Raw genomic sequence first — 24365 nt, 5'->3', positions numbered from 1 at the left:
ATTTCATATCCTAATTTCTTAAACCTTTCTTCCTCGACTTCCTCATGCCTCCCATTTCTGTATTCCAAATTCTAATCAATTACTCAGCAAATCTTCTCTTATTTTACTTTAAATTTAAGCTAATCATCCTTATTCTTTGTCTTAACCATTGCTAATAGTAACCATTTACTTTCCAGTCCAACATCATTCTAACTGTCATTAATTTTATAGTGTTTCTTTAGATATTCCTTAAACTTTTTCCATTCTTCTTCCGCTGCTTCTCTTCCCTGGTTTCAGATTCTGCTCGTCATTTCTGCCAGGCCCATGTAGTCAATCACCTTCATCTGCCATTCTTCCAGAGTGGGTAACTCTTGTGTCTTCCAGTACTTTGCAATGAGTATTCTAGCTGCTGTTGTAGCATACATAAAGAAAGTTATATCCGTCTTTAACACCCCTTGGCCGACAATACCCAAGAGAAAGGCCTCTGGTTTCTTGGGAAAGGTATATTTAAATACCTTTTTCAGTTCATTATATATCATTTCCCAGAATGCCTTAATCTTCGGGCACGTCCACCAGAGGTGAAAGAATGTACCTTCCTTTTCCTTACATTTCCAACATTTATTATCAGGCATATGGTAGATCTTTGCAAGCTTGGCTGGGGTTATGTACCACCTGTAAATCATTTTCATAATATTTTCTCTTAAGGCATTACATGCCGTAAATTTCATCCCGGTGGTCCACAACTTTTCCCAGTCAGCAAACAAAATATTATGACCAATGTCCTGAGCCCATTTAATCATAGTTGATTTAACCATTTCATCTTGTGTATTCCATTTCAGCAGCAAATTGTACATTTTTGACAAATTCTTAGTACTGGATTCTAACAATTCAGTCTCCAATTTTGATTTTTCCACCTGGAAGCCAATTTTACTGTCCAATTTAAACACTTCATTTATTTGGTGATAGTGCAACCAATCTCTCACCTTCCCTTTTAATTTCTCAAAACTCTGCAATCTCAGTTTGTCCCCTTCCTTTTCCAAAATTTCCCAATATCTTGGCCACTTCGACTCCATATTTAACTTTTTAACTGCCTTGGCTTCCATTGGCGACAACCACCTTGGGGTTTTGTTCTCCAGCAAATCTTTATATCTGACCCAAACATTTAATAGTGCTTTTCTGACAATATGGTTTTTAAAACTTTTATGTGCTTTAACCTTGTCATACCACAAATATGCATGCCACCCAAAAATATTGTTAAAACCTTCCAAATCCAGAATGTCTGTGTTTTCAAGAAGCAGCCAGTCTTTTAGCCAGCAGAAAGCTGCCGCTTCATAGTACAGTTTAAAGTCTGGCAGGGCAAACCCCCCTCTTTCCTTTGAATCCGTTAATATTTTAAATTTAATTCTGGGCTTCTTGCCCTGCCAGACAAATTTAGACATGTCTTTCTGCCACTTCTTGAAACAGTCCATTTTATCCATTATTTGTAATGCTTGGAACAAAAACAACATTCTTGGCAATACATTCATTTTTATAACTGCAATTCGACCTAACAAGGAAAGCTTCAAGTTTGACCAAATCTCCAAATCTTTTTTCACCTCTATCCAAGTTTTTTCATAATTATCTTTAAATAGGTTCACATTCTTAGCTGTCATATTTATACCCAAGTATTTCACTTTTTTAACCACAGTCAACCCCGTCTCATTCTGAAACCTTTCTTTTTCAACCTGTGTTAAATTTTTCTCCAATACCTTAGTCTTTAACTTATTCAATTTAAATCCTGCCATTTGACCAAACTCTTGAATTATTTCCAAAACTCTTTTCGTGCTAGCTTCTGGCTCTTGTAATGTAAGTACTAGGTCATCTGCAAATGCTCTCAATTTGTACTGTTTAGCTCCGACCTGAATCCCTTTCACCAACTGGTCCCTCCTAATCATATTAAGCAAAACCTCCAGGACCGATATAAAAAGTAGTGGGGAGATAGGACACCCCTGACGTGTCCCTTTTTCAATCTTGAACTCTTCTGTAACCACATTGTTTACAATTAATTTTGCTTTCTGTTCAGAGTATATTGCACCTATACCATTTTCAAACCCTTGGCCTACCCCCATCCCTCGGAGGTTCCTCAACATGAAACTCCAAGATATATTGTCAAAGGCTTTCTCGGCATCCACAAATATCAAAACAGCCTTAGTGTTTATATTCACTTCCAACTTCTCCAAAATGTCAATTATATTCCTTACATTGTCCGACAAATGCCTTTTCGGGAGAAAGCCCGCTTGGTCCCCATGAATCTCCTCCATCAAAACTCTTTTCAGTCTCTTTGCTAAAATATCAGCAAAGATTTTGTAATCCACATTTAGTAACGAGATGGGTCGGTAGTTCTGGTCAAGATCCAGTCTGAGTACCTCCATCCATCCGCTGAAGACCAGTGCTTTATTAAATCTTTCTGTGGGAATGAAGGCTTGCTACATTTTTTGGTCCTGGAAACCCTATCTAAAGGTTACAGCAATGTTTGTACACTAAATAGAGCCCTTGGCTCTCAGTCTGATTAACTGAAACAGCGTTCTTTTCATCTATTTACCATTGCCATTTTCAGGCCACCTTGGCTCAGCTCTTGAAAATATACCTTCCCTTAAAGTAAGGACTGTGCAGGCATCACTCAGTGTAGTTTCAGTTCAGTGTAGACCAGCAAAGAGTTATAGCAAGACAATGCAGCTTTGCAAGACAGTATCTCTTTGGAAGGAGGTTCTTGCAACAGAATCACAAGGCCAAGGCGATTGCACAATCCACCTGAGCGGTTGCATGGGGCAGTAAATATTTAAAGGTCAAACACACGTAGCTGTTCTGACCTGTTAGAACAGAATTCACAGAGGTGGGCTGTTTGTTTGTTTTTTGCTTTCTTTCTAAAGTGTTCCTTTATCATGGCCAACCAATATCCACAGCAAATCTGCTGGCTGGGACTGGTGGAAGTTTGTAGTCTCTGGAAGTCAAGTCTGCAAAAAAATATGGTCCAGAATTTCAAGGTTTAGCCTTGAGATCTTGTGTCTTATATATTGTATTTTTTTAATTAATTAAAAAAATGCTTATTTAGTTTTCAAAAGTTTATATTTACCATCAACACTACCTTTAATTTATGCATTGTATTCCCACCCCCTTTATATTTTATCTTCTAACACTCCATATATCCATTCTAAATTATTAGCCTTAATGCTGCTCATATTTCAAATCCTGCTCATGTTTTCGTGCAACTATGATAGTTCTTTAGATGTTCTACAAAAGGTCTCCAATCCTCAGATAATGTTTCGTCATTTTGATCTCTTAATTTTTGCTCTTTGCCAGTTCCGCAGACTCTTTCTCCCTTCTTTCATATTGTAAATTTATGTAGTGAACCGCCCTGAGATCTATGGATGAAGGACATGATGTAAATTTAATAAATAAAAAAATACTAAAATAATTCCCCCAATAGTAACTTACCACACTGTATGCATATAACCACTTGATAGGCTCCTTCCCTATATTATCTTGCAAGGCTGTGAGAAAAATCTTACCACACTTCTCCGTCTGATCACAAATCTAGGGAAGTAGCCAGAGAGTGGCAAAATTCTCCCTGCCTCTGGACTGAATAGTACGGGCAACAAAGCTTACCAAATGGTTACATGAGCATGCTATGGTATTCTGCGCCTTGACAAACAGTCCTTTGTATCCATCCTGTATCCCGTACTTTTCTTGGGTACCACTGTTTTCGTATCATCCCTGCATTTGTCCGTTCCCCACAGGTGTCACTTAAACGTGCCGTCTTGCCCTCGCAGCCTCCCTCCCCACGAAAAAACCCCAGAAATACTGATGCAGGGGGGAGGAGGGAACGGAAGGAGAGGGACCCAAAAGGAGAAGCAGAAGTGTATGCAGAGCAGCTTGCATGTATAGGGGCGATAAGTTAGATATGCTTCCTGTTCCTGTAATAGTGAACGCCAGCTCTGAACTGTGCACTTGCCTCGCTTGGGTCTGTCTGCCCCTATCCACCAACCCAAATAGACACTGGACACCATGGAAGCCAGGAGGCCGAGGAAACGTGTGATGTAGGTGGACAGAGGCAGCGAAGGAACATTTAAAGTTAGCGAGCCTCACCAAGTCGATGCTGACTCCTCCTCTATCGACATCTTAAAGCGAGTCCCTCCAGTTGTTGCTATTATTTTGCTGTTCTTTCGGTTCCGCCTGTTGCCTGCTGACGATAATGAGGTAAGGAAAGAGCTGGGAATGCAAATGGAAGGCCAACCCCTTCTTTATCCCGGACTTCGAAAGTTCCTGCCCCGGGACTACAGCTAGGATGTTGTGTTATGCGTGAGTGGAAGGAGGCCGTTCTGTTAGTTGTGTAGAGCTTTATGGATTTGGCGGCTGGGACTGAGAGAGAGCCCAGAGCTCTCAATGGCTGGCATTTTGCTCCCTCAGGAAAGTTGCCTCAAAGGCAGTTCCCACATCCCTAGGTAGCCATCCCTCCACCCCCTACATAGGGGTCATCCAGACTGCCTTTTGTGTCACATTTCTAGGTACAGTTCCACACTTTAAAGCACCTTGTCTGAGCGCTTTTTTTTGCCCAGGTGCTTTCCCCACAAAAAAACCATTATTTACCACTGAATTGGAGCAAACGCCAATCTGTGGGAAGCCCAGATTGCCGTTTGTTCCAATTCAGCATTAAAGAGTGGATTTTCCTGGGGGAAGAACCTGGATCTAGAGAGCACTTAGGGTGAAAGGAAAGTATGGATGTGCCATTGATGAAGGACAGCTGAATGTGTGACATGAACGCCTTGAAAAGCTCACTGGTTGATGTTGCCTTTGAACATGCATGTGCGAACTAGGGTTTTGCTGGAACTAAGTGGAGGGGAGAGGATTCTGGGAGAAGAATGTCTGCCTTCTGGCCCTTCTTGAGATGTAGTAGTCTTGAGGGATCCTCCTCATGATGACTGAGTTGAGCAAGCTGCATCCTCCCTCCATTTCTCCCAGTTTATTATTATATCCTCATTTTCCTACTCTCTCTCTCTCTCCCCCCTCCCCCATAATCCAGGTGGTTCCACCGTGACCTGAGTGGCATCGATGCTGAGGTCTTACTCAAAGCACGAGGAGTCCATGGCAGTTTTTTGGCTCGCCCCAGCCGGAAGAACAAGGGAGATTTCTCCCTTTCTGTCAGGTAATCGTCCGAGCACCATTCTCCTTCCCTTCCACAGACCTCTCCATGGGACTGCCTGTCCATTCGCCTGGACCCACCTCACATAAATAGTTCAGCCCTACAGACGCACAGAGGGTTTCCCTCTGCAATTGATGGGGGTAACAGCCACTTGTGCCTGTCCTCATAGTTAATTTTTAAAGTGGTATCCAGAAAACTCTGAGGCAAACTGAAACAGGAGTTTCAAGAGTCAGTCTGGGTAGGAGAGCAGGGACTGCAGCAAGGATGGGTTGAATGGTTAAAGAGAGACATGGGACCATAGGGGGCTTGTTGCCTTCTCCTTATGCCTGGACAGCACAGTTGGCCAGAGCGTGGTGCTGATAACACCAAGGTTGCAGGTTCGATCCCTGAATGAGACAGCTGCAATTGCAGGAGGTTGGACTACATGATCCAACCCGTATGATTCCCAGGATCTGGGAGTGAATTTTTCTAGGTCAGAGCAAGTAAAGTATAGCTGTTTTTTGCAGGGGTTTGGGGGGGATATGGGAGAGTTTTGGTAAGCTCAGAGTGGAGGCCAGTGGAAAAACAAAACAGTGGTACCTCGGGTTACATACGCTTCAGTTACATACGCTTCAGGTCACAGACTCCGCTAACCCAGAAATAGTACCTCAGGTTAAGAACTTTGCTTCAGGATGAGAACAGAAATCGCGCAACAGCTAAAGCCCCATTAGCTAAAGTGGTGCTTCAGGTTAAGAACAGTTTCAGGTTAAGAACGGACCTCCAGAACGAATTAAGTTCTTAACCTGAGGTACCACTGTATGTTAAAGCTAAGGTGGACGGAAATGGAGCAAGTAGAAGAAAAATAGCTGTTTCTCCTTCTCTAACCTACTTTTCTGGCAACTAGATCCTCATTCCACCCCTAAACAATGGGCAGGCCAGATTTAGTTAGGCCAAATAAGCCCAGGTTATAAACTTACTTCTCCCTCAGTTGCCAACCAATTGCTCAAGTTGACAGCGTCTGGAAAGCTGCCAGAAACTGGAGTTGGAAGGTCCTGTTCTGCCATTGGGCTGAGGGTGCAGACACTCCCTTAAGGCTGTGGACTTCCTTCACCAGCTCCGTGGTCGTGCTACACACATGCTGGGGCAGATGCTGTCTGCTTAGTTCTTCTCCATCTCAGGGATGTGAAAATCCAACTGCTTGAGACATTTCACTAGAACCACAGACTCACGGTCAGAAATCTCCTCCTGATGTTTTGTGTCTGTTGTGGATCCACCTTCCATGGATGCTTTAGTTGAGATTCCGGCATGGCAGGGGGCTGGACTAGATGGCCCTCAAGGTCCCTTCCAACTCTACAGTTCTATGATCATACTGAAATTTCTTACCTGAACTAGTCTTTTATCTTCATACAGAAATTCCTCAGAACCCCCAGATTTGCTCTATATGCCATTTCAAATAAAAACACCTTTGGTAACTATTCCATGTCTCATAGAATTCTCTGGTTTGCTTCAGAAGGAAAGAAAGCTCTCACTGTTTATTATCTGGAAGAAACATCAAGTGTGCACATGCGTAATGGGAGCCATATCTTTTGGATAACATCTTTTCCGTTTCCCTGCCACAAATTATTATCTGGTACAGTGGTACCTCGGGTTACATACGCTTCAGGTTACAGACTCCGCCAACCCAGAAATAGTACCTCGGGTTAAGAACTTTGCTTCAGGATGAGAACAGAAATCGTGCGGCGGCAGCGGGAGGCCCCATTAGCTAAAGTGGTGCTTCAGGTTAAGAACAGTTTCAGGTTTAGAATGGACCTCCAGAACGAATTAAGCTCTTAACTCAAGGTACCACTGTTCTCCACTATGAGACTGTGTACACACAATACCTTTAAAGTATCTTCAACCCCCCAGCCGATGAATCCTGGGAAGTGTTGTTTGTACAGGTGTTGGGAATTGTAGCACCATTGGGGGTAAGCTACAGTTCCCAAGATTCCTTCTTTGTGTGATGTGCTTTGAATGTGCTTTAAAGTGTGTACGCAGCCTAAATGAAAGGCTAAACTTATTTTACTTGTCTGGGGCCGACTGCTGGCATTTAAAAGGAGTGCTGAGGTTAAACCCTGCTGATGACAAGACACCCCAGTTAACCCATGGAAGCAGCTTCATTCTCCACACTCCCCTCCACAATTTCTGGCACCTCCAACTTTTCTTGACCAGGTGCTTTTCTGCCTCTCCTTTCAGGATCGGTGACCAGGTGACCCACATCCGTATCCAGAATACAGGGGACTTTTATGACCTCTATGGAGGGGAGAAGTTTGCCACTTTGTCAGAACTGGTTGAATACTACACACAGCAGCAGGGATCTCTGCAAGATAAGGATGGGACCATCATAGACCTGAGGTATCCCTTGAACTGCTCTGATCCAACAACAGAAAGGTAAGGAGAAAGCAGGCCCGTTTATGTCTGTAACTGAGCATCACCTCTGGGGATTATTTATCTTCCCCCTTGTCAATATTTCCCCCTTTAAAAAATGTTATGTACTGAGTTGAATAGGATCCAAACTGCAGCAGTCTGATTGGTCCTAGAACAATAGGATCCAAAAGGCAGCAGTCTGATTGGTCCTAGAACAATAGGATTCAGAATGCAGCAGTCTGATTGGTCCTAGAACAATGCAGCAGTATGATTGGTTGGCAGGAACTACCCAATCATGCTCCAGATAGAAGTGAATCCACAACCTGATTGGCTTACAGTAGAATTCTGGAATTAGCCAATCATGTGCAGCCCATTGTGTAAATAATGTATATAAAGCAGATACTTTGAGGGGACATTCATTCATTCCTCCTCACCACTATGAGCTGAATAAAGAGCATGAAATCACTTTGCGGCTCTGAGTATATTTCAAAAAAACTCCTCAGTCCTTCGTGTACTAAGAGATCCGCCCCACCCCGGATCCGTAGAGGCTATAGATCTCACACAATCTGCCTTTCGCCTTGTGAAAGTTTCAATATCGGCCCGGCTTATTTTTAGAAACTGGATTTCCTCTGATTTCGCTATTTTTGGCACGCATGAAAACTGTGGTGTAGGTGAGATGCAGAGATCGTGCATTAAATACGCAGCAGAAGTCTATGTGACAGAGCAAAATACCCTTTTCGGCTTCTCTCTCTCTCTCTCTCTCTCTCTCTCTCTCTCTCTCTCTCTCTCTCTCACACACACACACACACACACACACACACACAGAATTTCTCTTTTCAAATCACATGGGCTTTTGGAAATCCACTCTGCTTGATATTGCGGGGTAAGAGTGCTGGATCGGTTTGTGCTCCCGCTCCCGGTTCATCAATAGTGTCACCTTACAGGAAATATGTACGTTTTGTCCTCTCTTCAGTTTGTCAGTTTTTTTTGCATCCAAAACTCAGCAGTTGGTCAGGGAACCTACTGCTTCCTCCCTTGCGGTTGGAAAGTTCTGTCCTCTAGGCACTTATGAAAGCTTTTCAGCTCTCTTCGCCCTCCACCCCCACCCCAAGATTTTCCATCATGTGGCTTCCTCCTTAGTGAGGGCTGTGAAGCTTAACTCTTTCCTCCCTGAAGAGGAGGGAGCCCGCTCAACAACTGCAGGTCTGGGTCATTTTTAAAGCTTTGAGAGGGTGAGAATAGCAGCTCCACAGGTGCAGGCTTTTCGTATATAAAAGTTTCTAAAATAAAGTCCAAAGGAACTGCAAAATTTCCCCAAGAAGCACCTTGTTTATTTTCCTCTTGAGTTTTATGCCCTGCCTTTCGGTCAGATTCATTTGACTTTAACTGAAACCAGGCATGCAAAACTTAGGAGTCCAGTGTAACCTTGTCAGCCAGCCAGGCGCCTTTTGACCTGTGAGCAACCGCTCAACTTTTGCAGTTGCAAGTCAGGCAGCAGAAACAGGACCTCTATCTAGCTTTTGCTCTAGGTGGGTCGCAATCGTTGGCATCTGTCTGTCGAGAGAGACAATGGAGTGTGTGGGGTGTGTGTGTGTGTGAAGTCAAACTGCTGCGTTAGCACTACCAAATTGACCCCTCAGGGGCACAAGCCTGGGCAGTGGGTCTGGAGGTTCTGGCCTGCCCAAATGGCAAGACTCTCCTCTCTGCCTCCCAAACGAAAGCAGAGCAATACATTTGGCACCAGTTTGGCTGCAGGAGTTGCGGGAAGGAGGCGTACAAGGCGCCACCCAACTGTCTTAGAGATGCCACTCTGGATTTGTGTAGGATTTTCTCCTCAGCTTTTTCTTTTCCAACTATATCCTACAAGTGTCACATTTAAATGCTTTCAGCTTAAATCAGTTACTATATTACAGGATTGCCTGCTTATTCTTGGTTATAGGAGCTAGCTGTACATGTTAGCATCAGCATAGAGGGTTCCACTGTTGTAAACAAAAATTGCCCTTTTCCCTTATGGGGTATCCAAGAGCCCATATGGAGTCCTTACATATGTTCCCTATTGGTAGGAGAGAATAATAGAGGCCAACCAGAGAATATTGAGAAGCAAAGCAGCTAGTAAGCTTGATCTTTATTGATCTGTTGCAACAGGGTGCTCCCCTCACCTGCAGGAGAGGAAGAGGAACCCCGTAAAATGGCGCGCAAGGCCCCCCTACGATACTTTTGGCCCATTGTCATGGGTCTTGAGGGTAGGATGCAAACAGCACAGGCCTTATCTAATCTCATGGCCCTTCTAACGGTTTGAGACACACAAAAAGCTGAACTGCTGGGCTGCAGAGCAATCATTTCTCCCTGTCCCGCCTCATATCTGCCCATGTTTATCTTCTGATCCATGTGCCTGTTGGGCTAGCAGAAGCAAATACGCGGTTACTGTGGATGCCTCTCATTTGCTAGTGTATTTGCTGCGTACATCTATCTTAGAATCACAGAATTGTAGAGTGGGAAGAGACCCCGACGGTCATCTAGTCCAGCCCCCTGCAATGCAGGAATCTCAACCTCCGGTTATAGGGCAGTATATAAATTCAATAAAATAACTACTACTAATACTACTAAAGCATCCGTGGCAGACTGCCATAGTAGATGGAGAACAGCAGGCATGTTCTATGGAAGATTCTGCAAAGTACTAACTTCCATACAAAGAACTTGGAAAGGGGTGCTCTCTAATCAGGGACAGAAATCTTATTGGTTCTTTACATTATATACAGGAACACAATATTGGAAATTAGCTGGGGGAGAGAGAGAGAGAGAGAGAGAGAGAGAGAGAGAGATTAGGATGATAATGAGCTACCTTACAGGGTAGTTGTTAAACTTATTGTGATCATGTCCCCGAAGCTTTTGAACGCCCCAAAGTGCTATGTAAATGCTGAGATGATTTGTTAATGGTTTATTTCAATCACTAATTACAGACCCGTTCCACACCAATTTGTGAAATGAATTTATGGGCCAACACATTTTATGATTTTAGGTATGCCTAATATGCTTACACTTACAGCTCAAAATATACCGTATTTTTCCCTCTATTACACGCAGATTTTTTCTCCTAAAAAGTAAGGGGAAATGTCTGTGCGTGTTATTGAGCGAATGTGTGGTCCCTGGAGCTGACAAGCGTGAGTGAAGGCAAAAATCAGGCAAATATCAAATCGTCCGGAGAAGGGAAGCCTTGAAAGGAGGAAGCTCTGCCTCAGGGTCTTACTGCCCACCGGCTTCTGTTTCCTTACTGTGTTTGCTCAAACGGAACAAAGAGCAGAGAAAACCCCTCCCCTCCAGGCAAGCAGAGTGGAAAGCAGCAGAGCGTCCTTCTAATTCCTCTCCGTGCGTCTGGGACTCGAAGGCAACATGCAGGTTGGGGGGGGGAGAGAGAGAGAGCTGGTTGGCTTGTGGGGGGGGACTTTTGCCTTCCTTTCCTCCCTCCGGTAAAACCCCTCTCCTGCATTCTTAGCCAGCTGCTTCTCTGCACACCCCTCTCCTTGTCGCTTCTATGTTTTTCCTTCCCTCCCTACTTAAAACGTGGTTCCAATCACGGATCCACATGGATCCTCAGGATCTTTGCATTGAGTCACCCCAAATTCACCATCAGATCACATAGCAATGATCTGATGCAAAAACAGGGCTGCAATGGTGCAAAAACGTGGTTACAAAGCACGGATCCACATGGATCCTCAGGATCTTTGCATTGGGTCACCCCAAATTCACCATCAGATCACATAGCATGTCCATGGCTACAGCCTGCACCAAAAAAATCACGCACCCACTGTTGCCTGGGGCTGCAATGGTGCAAAAACGTGGTTACAAAGCATGGATCCACATGGATCCTCAGGATCTTTGCATTGGGCTACCCCAAATTCACCGTCAAATCACATGTCTGTGGCCGCAGCATGAAGCACAAAAATGATACATCCACTGTTTCATTCAGAATTTTTTTTTCTTGTTTTCCTCCTCTAAAAACTATGTGCGTGTTATGGTCAGGTGCGTGTTATCGAGCGAAAAATACGGTATACTGGGTTGCTATGGCACAACTATGCTTTCAAGCATGTGTCATATAAGTACGTGCGTCATGGAGCTTCGTTCCAAATCTGGGTCATCGGGTGTGAAATAACTTTTGTAGAGAAAAGCGGTCTCTGGTCCAGACTGTATAATGCATGTGCTACTAGCTAGCACATGGCTGAATGGCTTTTCATGGGCTGCCTCCCACTGAAGCCCAGTGGTGTAGCATGCATTAGCAGCACCCGGGGCAAGGCAAGGATCACACTCCCTAACCTCCTTGCAGGTGCCACGGAGGAGGCAATAGGCGAACTTCGCCAGTTACCCTCTCAGCTTAGCAAGCTCCTGGCAGGAGCAGCGGCTGGACTGGAGCTCCTTGGCAGGCTTAGTGATGTCAGAACCAGAGCCGTAGTTGCAGCAGGCCTGGGAGGAGATAGTGGAGAGCAGGCTGGGACACCAAGGGCAGCCCTTCCCCAGCTACCTCTCCTAAGCCGCACTGCACAAGGGCAGGTGCCAAGGGGTCTTGGGCGAGCGGGTGGCTCTCCTCTCTGCGCTGCCTCCTTGGGGTGCGGCCTTGCCCAAGAACACACGCCAGGAGGGAGACCCCAGGGAAGGCCTGGCGCAGACCAGGAAAAGTCTGGGCTCTGGCTGGGGGTGGTTCTGCCCAGGGGCGGGCATCCCTTCACTGGCCACAAGGAGAAGCAGGTGCCACCACAGCCCTGAAGGCCCATGCTGTGTGTGCTTCGGTCTCAGCGAGGGAGCTTGCTGTGGGTTGCGCACAGTATTTTGTGTCCGGGTCCACAGCCCCCCCAGGCTACGCCACTATGAAGATGCCCTGAAACAGCATAACAGGAGCCGAGTAGGCTCACTTATGCCTCCCTTCAAAGCTTTCTTGGCCATAGCTCGGTAGCAGAGCCAGGATTCGACCCCAGGAATCTCCAGTTAGCAGGGCTGAGAATGACCTCTGAATGGCTGAGGTAATGGCTGGCAGTCAATTCTAGGCTTGCCACATTTCAAAAAAGTAAAAACCAGGACACCCCAAAAGTTCTTCTTTTTTTACGAAAATGCAAAAAATAAATATATGTGATTTGACAAACTGCTGCCTTCTGGAAATTCCCCCCCGCCATCACTTCAGCCTTTGAAATCCTGGTAATGTCCGGTAAAATCCGGACGTATGGCATCCCTAATTTAGATGAAACTGGACCAGTTGAACCATTGGCCTGGCTTGGGTAACTTCCAGGCAACCTGCTTATTGAGCATTCATTCTGAGTTTATTTGTTTGTGTCAAGCAATGTCCACCCCACACTTTTTCAGTGCCTTGCCCTGCTGTTTTTCCTGTCGTGCTGCGTTGGTTATTATACGTGTACTGCTTGAAAACATCAGAGCCTGGAGTTTGCTCAGAAACAATTGTGACATGCATAGCTAGCTGAAGGAAAAATCAGTTGGGAACTTAACTCTCCTTTCGTTTTAAACAATGGGTGGAGCTCAGTGTAGGACTACGTGGGTTATGCGTGTGGGGATTGAGATCTGCTTGAGCCATAGCTGTCAACCGTCCCTTATTTGGCGGGAAAGTCCCTTATCCCAGCGCCGTGTCCCGCTGCTGTCCCTTATTGATGATGTCCCTTAAATTTACCAGGTTTCAAAGGAAGCAGCTCCTCTCCCTCCCTCCCTGCCAGCCAGGGAGGAGGGAAGCTCCAACTGTGTTGCTTGGCTGCATTGCTCACCCAATAAGAAGTCTAAGAACGACTGGGGGGTGGAGCTTGCATTCTTTCTACCAATCAAATTGGCCGTGTTGCCTGGGGACTCGCCTTTGCTCAGCGCTTCCCAGCGGAGAGGTGACGGTGGTTTTCCTTGCTGCATCCCCTTTCCCAGGTTGCTGCACTGTGGGAACCACCGCTTGAGGCTTCGTTTGGCTGCTGGTTGGCTAAAATCCCTTATTTTGGCTGCTGATCCCTTATTTTTGAGGCTGCTGGTCCCCTATTTTCAAATCTGTAAGTTGACAGCTATGGCTTGAGCACCAAGACTTCACTACCCCTGTCTGATCCCTGCACCCATTAAGCGTGCTATGGGTTTCCCCCCAATCCCCCAGGGCAGATTTGGGGGGCACACAGGGGAGGAGGAGGGATGTCTTTTTGCGTGAGAGGACCTTGCTCTGTGCATGCGACAACTTAGCTGAATCCCATCCAATGCGGCTAATGAGTGTCATGGAATCACCATATCTTTTGGTTAAAACTGAAAATGGAGGCTTCAGGAGAAGTGAATCAGGAATGCTATTTTGGGAAGGTGGCAGCTGTTGCTGTTTCTGTATTTCAAAGCGCAGGAGCACCTGCATTGCAGGGATGGCTAAATCTTTCAGGCTGGGGGCCGCATTGATCCACAGTCAACCCTCTGTAGGCCACCTTTCAAAGTGTTAAAGTGTAAAAATGAGGATTTAATTGCGGGGGAAAGAAAACGTTTATTTGGGGAGTGGTCCTCACAAACATTTGGGCTTCACTGAATCACAGTAGGGGGCCAGCAAAACTTTTGGACAAATTAGGGAATCTGAGAAGACTACCAAAAAAAGTGTCAGAATGGTATACCTGAGGGAATAGTCAGGGGAATTATTATTTTTTTGCAGCTTTCAGACCAAGACACTTTATGCCTGTAGCCGTTTCTGGTCTTTCTCTCTCTCATCCAGATAGTCCATGGTTGGTTTATCAGACTGCCCTCTGGTCTACTGATACTGTTATTAAATGCCAGCACAATTTATAATAAGATCTCCTTCAGCCGTGTTTTAATTGCAGACAAGAAGGCTATCAGAATTGTTTCTAGGCTTTCTGTTAATTTGTGTGCCAATCTGGAGTGCTTATATTTTTTTGTTGGGCTCTTTGGACAGCTGAGGGAATCTGCTGGTGTACCAGTCACTCTCCTGCCCATGACACTGTCAGGGAATATTTCATTTGGTGTTGAGACTCCTGAGTTTATTAAGGGAGAAGCTCAACTTCCGTGTCAAGGCTGCTGTAGCTGCAAGAGCGCCAGACTTCATGGCTGCCATGGCAACTGTGGGGCTGTCCCAATTTGTCATCGGCTCTAGTCATGTTGCAGGACACACTGTCAGTTTGGTTTTCTCTAGCGGGAAGGAGGATGATCTGAAAGTGGGTTTACTTCGAGTCCCTTGTCATCATCAGATCACTTCCTGTTGAGGCTTAGGCTTGCAGCAACTGTTCCTTTCGGGAAGGGTGAAGGACCTATTACAACAGTCCATTTCTAGAGGCTAGCGGACTCCAATGAATCCCAGATTGCTTATGGGGATTTTCTGATTGGTGTGGCTGTTTCGCATGTCAAATCCCTGGCTATGTTGTATGATGCAGAGATGACTGAGCAGTTGTCATGGTTGCTCCAAAGTGTTATAAGGGTGGCGCTGTGGTCTAAACCACTGAGCTTCTTGGGCTTGCTGGTCAGATGGTCGGTGTTTCGAATCCCTGCGACAGAGTGAGCTCCCATTGCTCTGTCCCAACTCCTGCCAACCTAGCAGTTTGAAAGCACACCAGTGCAAGTAGATAAATAGATACTGCTGCGGCGGGAAGGTAAACGGCGTTTCTGTGCACTCTGGTTTCTATTCCGGTGTTCCGTTGCACCAGAAGTAGTTTAGTCATGCTGGCCACATGACCTGGAAAGCTGTCTGTGGACAAATGGCCTTGGCCCTTGGCCTGAAAGCGAGATGAGCGCCGCAACCCGAGTCACCTTTGACTGGACTTAACCATCCAGTGGTCCTTTACCTTTTTACCTCCAAAGTGTTACCTCTCCCTGTGTATATTACTAAATACATTTTATGCTCCTCCAATATGGGAATGGCAAGTGGTCACGCAACAAGATAATTCTGAAGAACACAGCCTGCACAGCTGCATCACTCCAGCTTCCCAAAGTCCAAGGGTGGAGATAGAAAGCAATGCTTTAAAATAGAGTTGCTAACCAACTTCGTTATCTAAAAAAACAGCAGGAGATAATGTGCAGAAAGCAGTTGGAACAGTGCTATGTAGATACTAGTTATCATTAACACATTGATAACACCGTCATTGCTAGGTAAATACTGTATCATTATTATCAGTATACCTGAAGGAGCGTCTCCACCCCCATCATTCAGCCCGGACACTGAGGTCCAGCTCCAAGGGCCTTCTGGTGGTTCTCTCACTGTGAGAAGTGAAGCTACAGGGAGCCAGGCAGAGGACCTTCTCGGTAGTGGCACCCGCCGTGTGGAACGCCCTCCCATCAGATGTCAAGGAAATAAACAACTATCTGACTTTTAGAAGACATCTGAAGGCAGCCCTGTTTAGGGAAGTTTTTAATGTTTGATGTTTTAATGTGTTTTTGATATTCTATTGGGAGCCGCCCAGAGTGGCTGGGGAAACCCAGCCAGATGGGCGGGGTATAAATCATCATCACCACCATCCTGCTTTGTCGTATGCTGCTTCTGTTACCCCAGCGATGCTTCAGCCATGCTTACCCTCTTTTTCTCTGGCCTGATTCTGTTCTTCATCCCTCCTTCTCCCCAGGTGGTACCATGGTCATCTTTCTGGCCCAGCTGCCGAGACCTTACTCCAAACTAAGGCTGCACCTTGGACTTTCTTGGTTCGAGAGAGCCTCAGCAAGCCGGGTGACTTTGTGCTGTCTGTCCTCACTGACCAGCCTAAATCTGGGGGTGATGCCACTGGAGCCGCTAGCACCCCCAAAGAACGACTTAAAGTTACTCATGTCAAGGTTATGTGTGAGGTGAGAAACTTGTGGAGAGGTGGCCGAGGGGCGGGGAGACAGAAAACAACCTCTTTTCCATCAGCACCCTTAGATGGCATGTTTCTCTTTGTCATGGTCTCAAAATTAAGAGACAACCAGGAATCCAGTGAGCCTAATTTATTAATTAATTTTAATTACTATTTTATTCATCACATTTGTATGCCTTCCATCTTGGAATTTTTGTGAGGACTTCATCCTCCCCCACTTATTATATATTCAATTTGTATACCACCCTTCATCCGGGGGCTCTTAGGGCAGTCCACAATATAAAAATACCATAAAAAACACAGACTACATAATAAAAACAAGAACAGAACAAAACCAATAATCCCCCCTCTCAAGGCCTTTGTAGACCAGGGGGTCTCAAGGCAGTTTGCAGAATAAAATCAAGATATAAAATCACAAAATACCTAATAAAAATAAAAACAGCAACCCAATACTCCCCTCCACAAAAAAACAAAACAAAACATTTAAATCCGATTTTAAAATGTTTTTGGGTTTTTTTGTGGAGGGGAGTATTGGGTTGCTGTTTTTATTTTTATTAGGTATTTTGTGATTTTATATCTTGATTTTATTCTGCAAACCAAAGGCGTGGTTAAAAAGGAACATTTTCACCTGGCGCCTAAAGGTGTATAATGAAGGCACCAGGGGAACCTTCCTGGGGAGAGCATTCCACAAATGGGGAGCCACTGCAGAGAAGGCCCTGCTCTCATGTTGCCACTCTCCGGACCTCTCGAGGAGGAGGCACATGAAGAAGGGCCTCAGAAGATGATCTCAGGGTCCAGGCAGGTTCATATGGGAAGAGGCGGTCCTTGGGGTATTGCAGTCCATTTAAGGCTTTATAGGTCAAAAGCAGCACTTTTGGGCCCGAAAACTAATGGGTAGCCAGTGCAGTTGGACCAGGGTCGGCGTAATATGCTCAAACTGTCTTGCGCGGGTGAGCAACCTGGCTGCCAAATTCTGCACTTCTCTTGTCAGCAACTCTGTACAGTAAGTTGAGATGGAGTCACTAACTCAAGAACAAGCAGTAAGCTTTGTGGCTGAGTGGGGATTTGAACCATCTCTTTCCGATCTAAGGCCGGCAAAGCCATCACACTGCATTAGATCTTCTCACCGCCTTTAAGTGCCTGTTGCTGCAGCTGGTTAAACAACCAAGCTGTGAGGGGAAATAGGATGGGCGTTAGATGAATGGGGCACTAACCACCATGAAGTTCTTCTGGGGAACTCTGTTGAAACAAATAGGAGTTGCGTAAGAAAACAATACAGGTGCACACACATCCATTTATGGAGGGATGACATTCCGAGTCATTGTGCATGTTGATGAAGCACCATAGCTGTCAACTTTCCCCTTTTCTTGTGAGGAATCCTATTCGGAATAAGGGAATTTCCCTTAAAAAACGGGAAACGTTGACAGCTATGGTGAAGCACACGTAATCCTGCCTCACCCCATTCCGCCCCAGCCCTTTCCTCTTCCAGTGCAAAACATGGCGTGTGCATGCTCAGTCGGGTGCGCATCAAACACATGCAAAATGGCAGTTGCCTGTAGTGGTATTTTGAGATCTCCCAATTCATTTCAACAGCAAAAAGTCTGGGTCGATTGTGTCTTGTGTTAATTGGTGTGTGCATGTTAAATGTGAGGGTTGTTACCTGCGACTGGTTCTGGTCATAACCTCCCAGATCACTGGAAATACAACTGGTCAGCAAAAAATTATGCGCGGGAGAAGCGTGTTACATATATAAGGGACATGACTAATAATATATTTTTTTATTTTCCTCCAGAAGGGGAAGTACACAATTGGGGGCACAGAGAGGTTTGGCAGCTTGGCTGACCTGGTGGAGCATTTTAAGAAAACGGGAATTGAAGAGGCCTCTGGATCCTATCTGTATTTGAGACAGGTATATAGAGATACACAGAGAAGTGTAGACCGCGTCTGCTTTACCCACCCCATTTGATTTCCTCTCTTATTTATAACGTTTGTTAGATGTTTCTCTAAAACAACTGGAGCATAGCTGTCAACCTTTCCCTTTTCTCGCGAGGAATCCTGAAATATACTCGGAGTCGAGAGTGGATTTCATGCTCTTTATTCAGCTCATAGTAGTGAGGAATGGAAGTTCCCCCAAAATATCTGTTTTATATACATTATTTACACAATGGGCCGCACGTGATTGGCCATTTCTGGGATTCTCCTGTAGGCCAATCAGGTTGCGGATTCACTTCCACCTGGAGCTGGATTGGGTGGCTCCTGCAGACCAATCAGACTGCTGCATTGTTCTAGGACCAATCAGACTGCTGCATTCTGAATCCTATTGTTCTAGGACCAATCAGACTGCTGCCTTTTGGATCCTATTCAACTCCGTACATAACAAATCCTATTCGGAATAAGGGAATTTCCCTTTAAAAAAGGGAAAGGTTGACAGCTATGAATTGGAGGAACACACAATTAATGAGAAAGAATTTAGACAATGTCATTTGTTGGGGTCAAAACCCAGGATCCTCAAATTAAAAACAAACTTTTTCTATCCCATGTTGTTATGTGATGTGGTCTATGGAAAGTAATATGATGCATGTTTTTTGTTTGTTTTTAAGTCATCTCGGTTACGTGGCTTTTCAAAAAATTGGAACATCTATGGTTTGGGCCTAAACCTTTTTCCTTTAGCTGGAATTTTTTTTTTTGCAAGGGATTGTGATTGCGAAGCAGTTTGGGGAAATACAAGTAATTGGCTTAAATTTCATTCAGTGAGATGGACAGATTTGTGGAAAATTTCTAATGTATTTTTAAAAAAAATATGAAGTTTTTTTGCAGATGAGGATGGGGAAAAAGCTGCCACATTTCCACAGCTTTCAAGTATTATTGTTATGTTGTAAGAAGGATCATGCAGCAGAATCCAATTGGCAAACTGGAGTTATCTTAAACACAGATTTTGTTAAAGCCAGTGGCAAGGGGGAAATTATCTAATATATAAGGAAGTGTTGATGGCATTAGATCAGAAAGACTTGTAGCTGTATGGAGAAGCAGAATAAGGAAGTAGCAGAAGTAGAATATCAGTTTTAACTGTAGATCTGGAAAGTAGAAAGACTGGTCTCTGATTAACTTTAAGAGGCTAATTTTCAGATGGAGTTGCCCTTGTACAAGAAACTATGGACAGTAATTTCATGAATTATGGTCACACATTACAGAATCCCTCTGGAGTAAACTCCAAAACTGGTGAACAAATGATGTAGCAACCACAGTATTTTAACAATAAGGGGGAGGGGGAGTATTTCAACAATTAAGAGTGAAGATTTAGGACATAGCCTTAATGGGGAGAAACACTATTTATATGAATTTCGGGGTTAATGACCAAGAAGTTTCAAAGTAAATCATGAATGCTTATTTATTTTTGGAGAGGTGTTTAACATTTTTTATGTCACTGTAGCAATGGCATAAAATGCTACAGTGACTGTGATAAGATAGTTTAACAAATTGCAACACATTATAAGATACAGTGTATGAATTTATTAGAAATAGTCTATGACCCTTTATTCTTTTATGTGTTTTTTCCTTCAGTTTTTCTCTTACAGATGAATTAAAATATTCATTTTAAAATACAGTCGTACCTTGAAAGTCGAACGGAATCCGTTCCGGAAGTCCTTTCGACTTCCAAAACGTTCGGAAACCAAAGCGCGACTTCTGATTGGCTGCAGGAAGCTCCTGCAGCCAATCAGAAGCTGCAGAAACCCCGTCGGACGTTTGGCTTCCAAAAAACATTTTGATGGACAGCTTCAAGGCTCCTCCTCTCCCTTTTTCTGGAATCTTATTGTTCAGCCTGACTTGGACTGGAAAGCCCTCACGTGGAGGATACCTTCAAAATAGAGGGCTGCCATATGTAAAGTGGGACACAGAGACCCCTTGGGATAGCAGGAACGGATTGTAGCTCAGCCAGTAGAGCATGAGACTCTGAATCTGAGGGTTGTGGTTTCGAGCCCCACCTTGGGCAAAATATTCCTGCATTGCAGGGGGTTGGACTAGATGACCCTTGTGGTCCCTTTCAACTCCTGAAATATACCCCCAGTCACGCAGTGATTTCATGCTCTTTATTGCAGCTTGTAAAACAGTGAGAGTGAACCCCTCCCCCAACCTTAGGCTTTATATACATTATTTACACAATGGGTTCTGTCTGATTGGCTGATTCTTCTTCCCTCCTGGAGCCTGATTGGGCTGCTACTGCAGGCCAATCAGTTGTTGCATTCTAGGATCCTACCAGCCTATTGTTCTAAGATCCAAACTCAGTACAGTGGTACCTCAGGTTAAGAACTTAATTCATTCCGGAGGTCCATTCTTAACCTGAAACTGTTCTTAACCTGAGGTCCCACTTTAGCTAATGGGGCCTCCCGCTGCTGCCGCCGCGTGATTTCTGTTCTCATCCTGAAGCAAAGTTCTTAACCTGAGTTAAGCGGAGTCTGTAACCTGAAGCATCTGTAACTCAAGGTACCGCTGTACACAACAACTCCCCAATTCTATGATTCTATGTTCCCCTTCTCCCTCAACTGATCATTTTTCTCTCTCCTTAGTGGATGCCCCCCCCATTCCCCCTCCCATCTCATGGGGAAAAGTAGCCGCCAAGCAACGAGATAAGCAGCCCAGATTCTGGGTTTGTGGGTGGGAGAGCTCTGCTCCTTGACCTTCCCTTTTTCTTGTCTCCAGAGAGACCTCTGTTTGTTTCTCACATTTCCCCTTCTTTCTTTCCTTCCTTCCTTCTTTCCTCCCCTCCCGCTAGCCTTTCAACGCCACCCGGGTGAATGCAGCCGACATTGAGGACAGGGTGCAGATGCTTGAAAAGAGAAGCCAAGAGGAAGAGGCTGCCAAAGGAGGTTTCTGGGAGGAGTTCGATGTGAGTGGCGAACGGTGGGGCTTCCTCTTCCTTGTGATGCGTTATGGAGTCTGGAACTCCCTGCTCCTGTCCTGGTTCTTGGCTTATCCCCACCTCAACTGGGGGTGGTGTACTGACACATTCACAAGACCTTATTGTTTCGACCGCTAGCATTTTTAGAATGCATTCATGTATAAAGTCATTTGCATCCTGACATAATAATAATAATAATAATAATAATAATAATAATAATAAATTTTATTTATATCCCGCCCTCCCCAGCCGAAGCCGGGCTCAGGGCGGCTAACAACAATAAAACAGTACAAAAGTACAGCATAAACAACACTCTAAAATCATTCATTATAAAATTAATTCAAGCCACTGGCCACCATTGGGCCAGAGCTCCGCGAAGATTGCCGAGGGAGGGAGTCAGGCTGTGCCCTGGCCAAAGGCCTGGCGGAACAGCTCTGTCTTGCAGGCCCTGCGGAAAGATGTCAAGTCCCGCAGGGCCCTGGTCTCTTGTGACAGAGTGTTCCACCAGGTCGGAGCCACAGTCGAAAAAGCCCTGGCTCTGGTTGAGGCCAGCCTAACTTCTCTGTGGCCTGGGACCTTCAAGATGTTTTTATTTGAAGACCGTAAGTTTCTCTGTGGGGCATACCAGGAGAGGCGGTCCCGTAGGTACGAGGGTCCTAGGCCGTATAGGGCTTTAAAGGTTAAAACCAGCACCTTAAACCTGATCCTGTACTCCATCGGGAGCCAGTGCAGCTGGTATAGCACCGGATATCCTAAGAAAAGTTAAAGCAGTTTACAATAATATATCTATATAATAAAAACATAGAAAATAATTAAAATCAGAGGGCAGCAACTAACTGTGATGGAGAGATGTGTTCCCAATTCCCTGCAAAAGTGGAATAGAAAAGTTTTTGGCAGCAGTTTAAAGGATGAAGCAGAGGACACTTGCTGAAACTCTTAATGGAAGAGCATTGCAGAGGACTAGCCTAATGACACTAACGCCTATTTTGTGTTGATTAGGGCTGAACAATATATGGTTTTCAACTTTGTGATCTATCACCAGCTAAACATTACAATATACTGATTTATCACAATGTCTGAAATAAGGATAGAGCTATGTACAGGTACTAGCTGGCTTCACAGTTTTACCCACATTGTGATTTTTGCATAGCGCGTGCACACACACACACACACAGACTGAGTTGCAATACATTGTCAGGTCAAAAATTATATATAAAAAAAACCAATTTCATGATATAGATTTGAAATTGGTTTTTGGACAATATATCGGCCAGCCCTAGCACACATCATGTAACCGATATCACAGTATGGACTTCAAACTGGTTTGGGATGATATATTGATATACAGTGGTACCTCATTTTGAGTCCGCCTCGCCGAGCGTTCATTTTGTCGAACGTTTGCGTTAAACCCAGAAGTACCGGAATGGGTTACTTCCGGGTTTGCCGCTCACGCATGTGCAGAAGCGCTAAATCGCGCTTTGCGCATGCGCAGAAGCGGCACTTTGTTGTGCATCCTTTTCGTCTAGTGTCTGGGGATCCCGGACTCAGAACGAGGTACCACTGTATTGTCCAGCCCTAGTGTTGATGTCAAGTGAGCCTTGCCAACTTGGGAGACAACCAGCGACAGTGCTGGAGATTATCTCCGTGTCACCGATGTGCATGGCACATCACAAGCAAAAACACCTGCCCAAGACACTAATTATTTAAATTTTGATGCAAGAGAGGGAGGTGTGGGTGAGTGTGAACATGGATGCTTCCTCATGCTTGAGAGATGCTTCCTGTTGGTCACTTCTTGTTCCTGAGAGAGGTTGCCTTTGCCTCCTGCCTCCAATCCACAGGCAAACGCTACCAGCACCTCTCAGCAACCCCATGGACAAGCTGAACCCATGAACCCCAGTTTTTAGATCTCTTTCTCTCCTCCAGCTGTAAGCCATGCTTGCCCTTATTAAACACTCCTCCATGCCTCTTCCCCTTTCAGAGCTTGCAGAAACAGGAGACGAAGAACCTGTATGAACGGCATGAGGGCCAAAGACCAGAAAACAAGGGCAAGAACCGCTATAAGAACATTTTGCCATGTGAGTCTGGAGTTCCACCTATCATCTTGACCCAGAAGCTGGGCCTACACAGGCCACAGAATCAGGTGCCAGAGGAGTCTGAGGCAGTGCTTTTTTTCAGCCAGAACTCAGTTCCGGCACCTCTCAGGTGGGCTCCATTGCCATTCTAGGAGAATGAGGGAGGTGTTCATGGCGAGTTCTGGGACCTCTTTTTCTAGAAAAATAGCACTGGTCACAGGTAGTGTCAAATTTACGTATAAGCTAAACAAGCTATAGCTTAGGGCCCCACTCTCTTGGGGGCTCCAAAATATTTAAAGGGGAAAAAACTGGATGTACATCTCCGACATATAAGATACAAAACAAATAAAATAAAACCTACATACAGCAACAGTGTTTTGTGTTGTGTAGGTCCATAAATTACCATATAATAATAATATGTTTTTATTTATACCCCGCCCTTCCCGGTTGAGAAAACCAGGCTCAGGGCGGCTAACAACAAAATTAAAACACTTAATTGTAAAAGCAGCATAAAATACAGTATAAAAACATGAATAACAATAAAATTCGAAGTTCAGAAATCAATTTGGGGGAAATCCATCTAATAAGCATTAGATAGTCACCAGGGCTAGCTGGCTGAATTAGTCCTACTTGGGCCAGCAAGGAGGCCAGGGGAGAATTAGCTGTGGGGTCTCAGAGCAAGTAATCTTCATTAAGGGGGAGGAGCATATATGCAACACAAAAAACAGCGACGATTTGTTGTTGACAAAGGGCAGCTGGACATATAAAGGGCCCCATTACCTTCAGTAACTTAAGGTAAAGGTAAAGGGACCCCTGACCATTAGGTCCAGTCGTGACCAACTCTGGGGTTGCGGCGCTCATCTCGCTTTATTGGCCGAGGGAGCCGGCGTACAGCTTCCGGGTCATGTGGCCAGCATGGCGAACCAGAGCAGTGCACAGAAACGCCGTTTACCTTCCCACTGGAGTGGTACCTATTTATCTACTTGCACTTTGACGTGCTTTTGAAATGCTAGGTAAAACTGCTAGGTCGGCAGGAGCAGGGACCAAGCAACGGGAGCTCACCC

At 45.0% G+C, this 24365-nt stretch overlaps 1 protein-coding gene across 3 annotated transcripts in view; it reads left to right on the top strand.

Annotated features, from left to right (window-relative positions):
- PTPN6 (protein tyrosine phosphatase non-receptor type 6) overlaps nt 1–24365 on the top strand; it is a 40005-nt gene that overhangs the window by 4199 nt on the left and 11441 nt on the right. For 2 of the 3 annotated variants that reach the window (XM_053370286.1, XM_053370287.1), the window contains exons 3-8: nt 5039–5161; nt 7370–7564; nt 16108–16324; nt 18125–18241; nt 21104–21217; nt 23208–23304. In XM_053370286.1, the coding sequence (XP_053226261.1) occupies nt 5039–5161; nt 7370–7564; nt 16108–16324; nt 18125–18241; nt 21104–21217; nt 23208–23304 (863 nt within the window). Of the gene's footprint in view, nt 1–3941; nt 4216–5038; nt 5162–7369; nt 7565–16107; nt 16325–18124; nt 18242–21103; nt 21218–23207; nt 23305–24365 lie in introns of all 3 variants that reach the window. The other variant, XM_053370288.1, reaches the window with a different exon arrangement.

This window comes from Podarcis raffonei, chromosome 17 (genome assembly GCF_027172205.1).
Source record: "Podarcis raffonei isolate rPodRaf1 chromosome 17, rPodRaf1.pri, whole genome shotgun sequence".
Lineage (NCBI taxonomy): Eukaryota > Metazoa > Chordata > Lepidosauria > Squamata > Lacertidae > Podarcis > Podarcis raffonei.
This window is presented reverse-complemented; position numbering and strand designations above follow the sequence as displayed.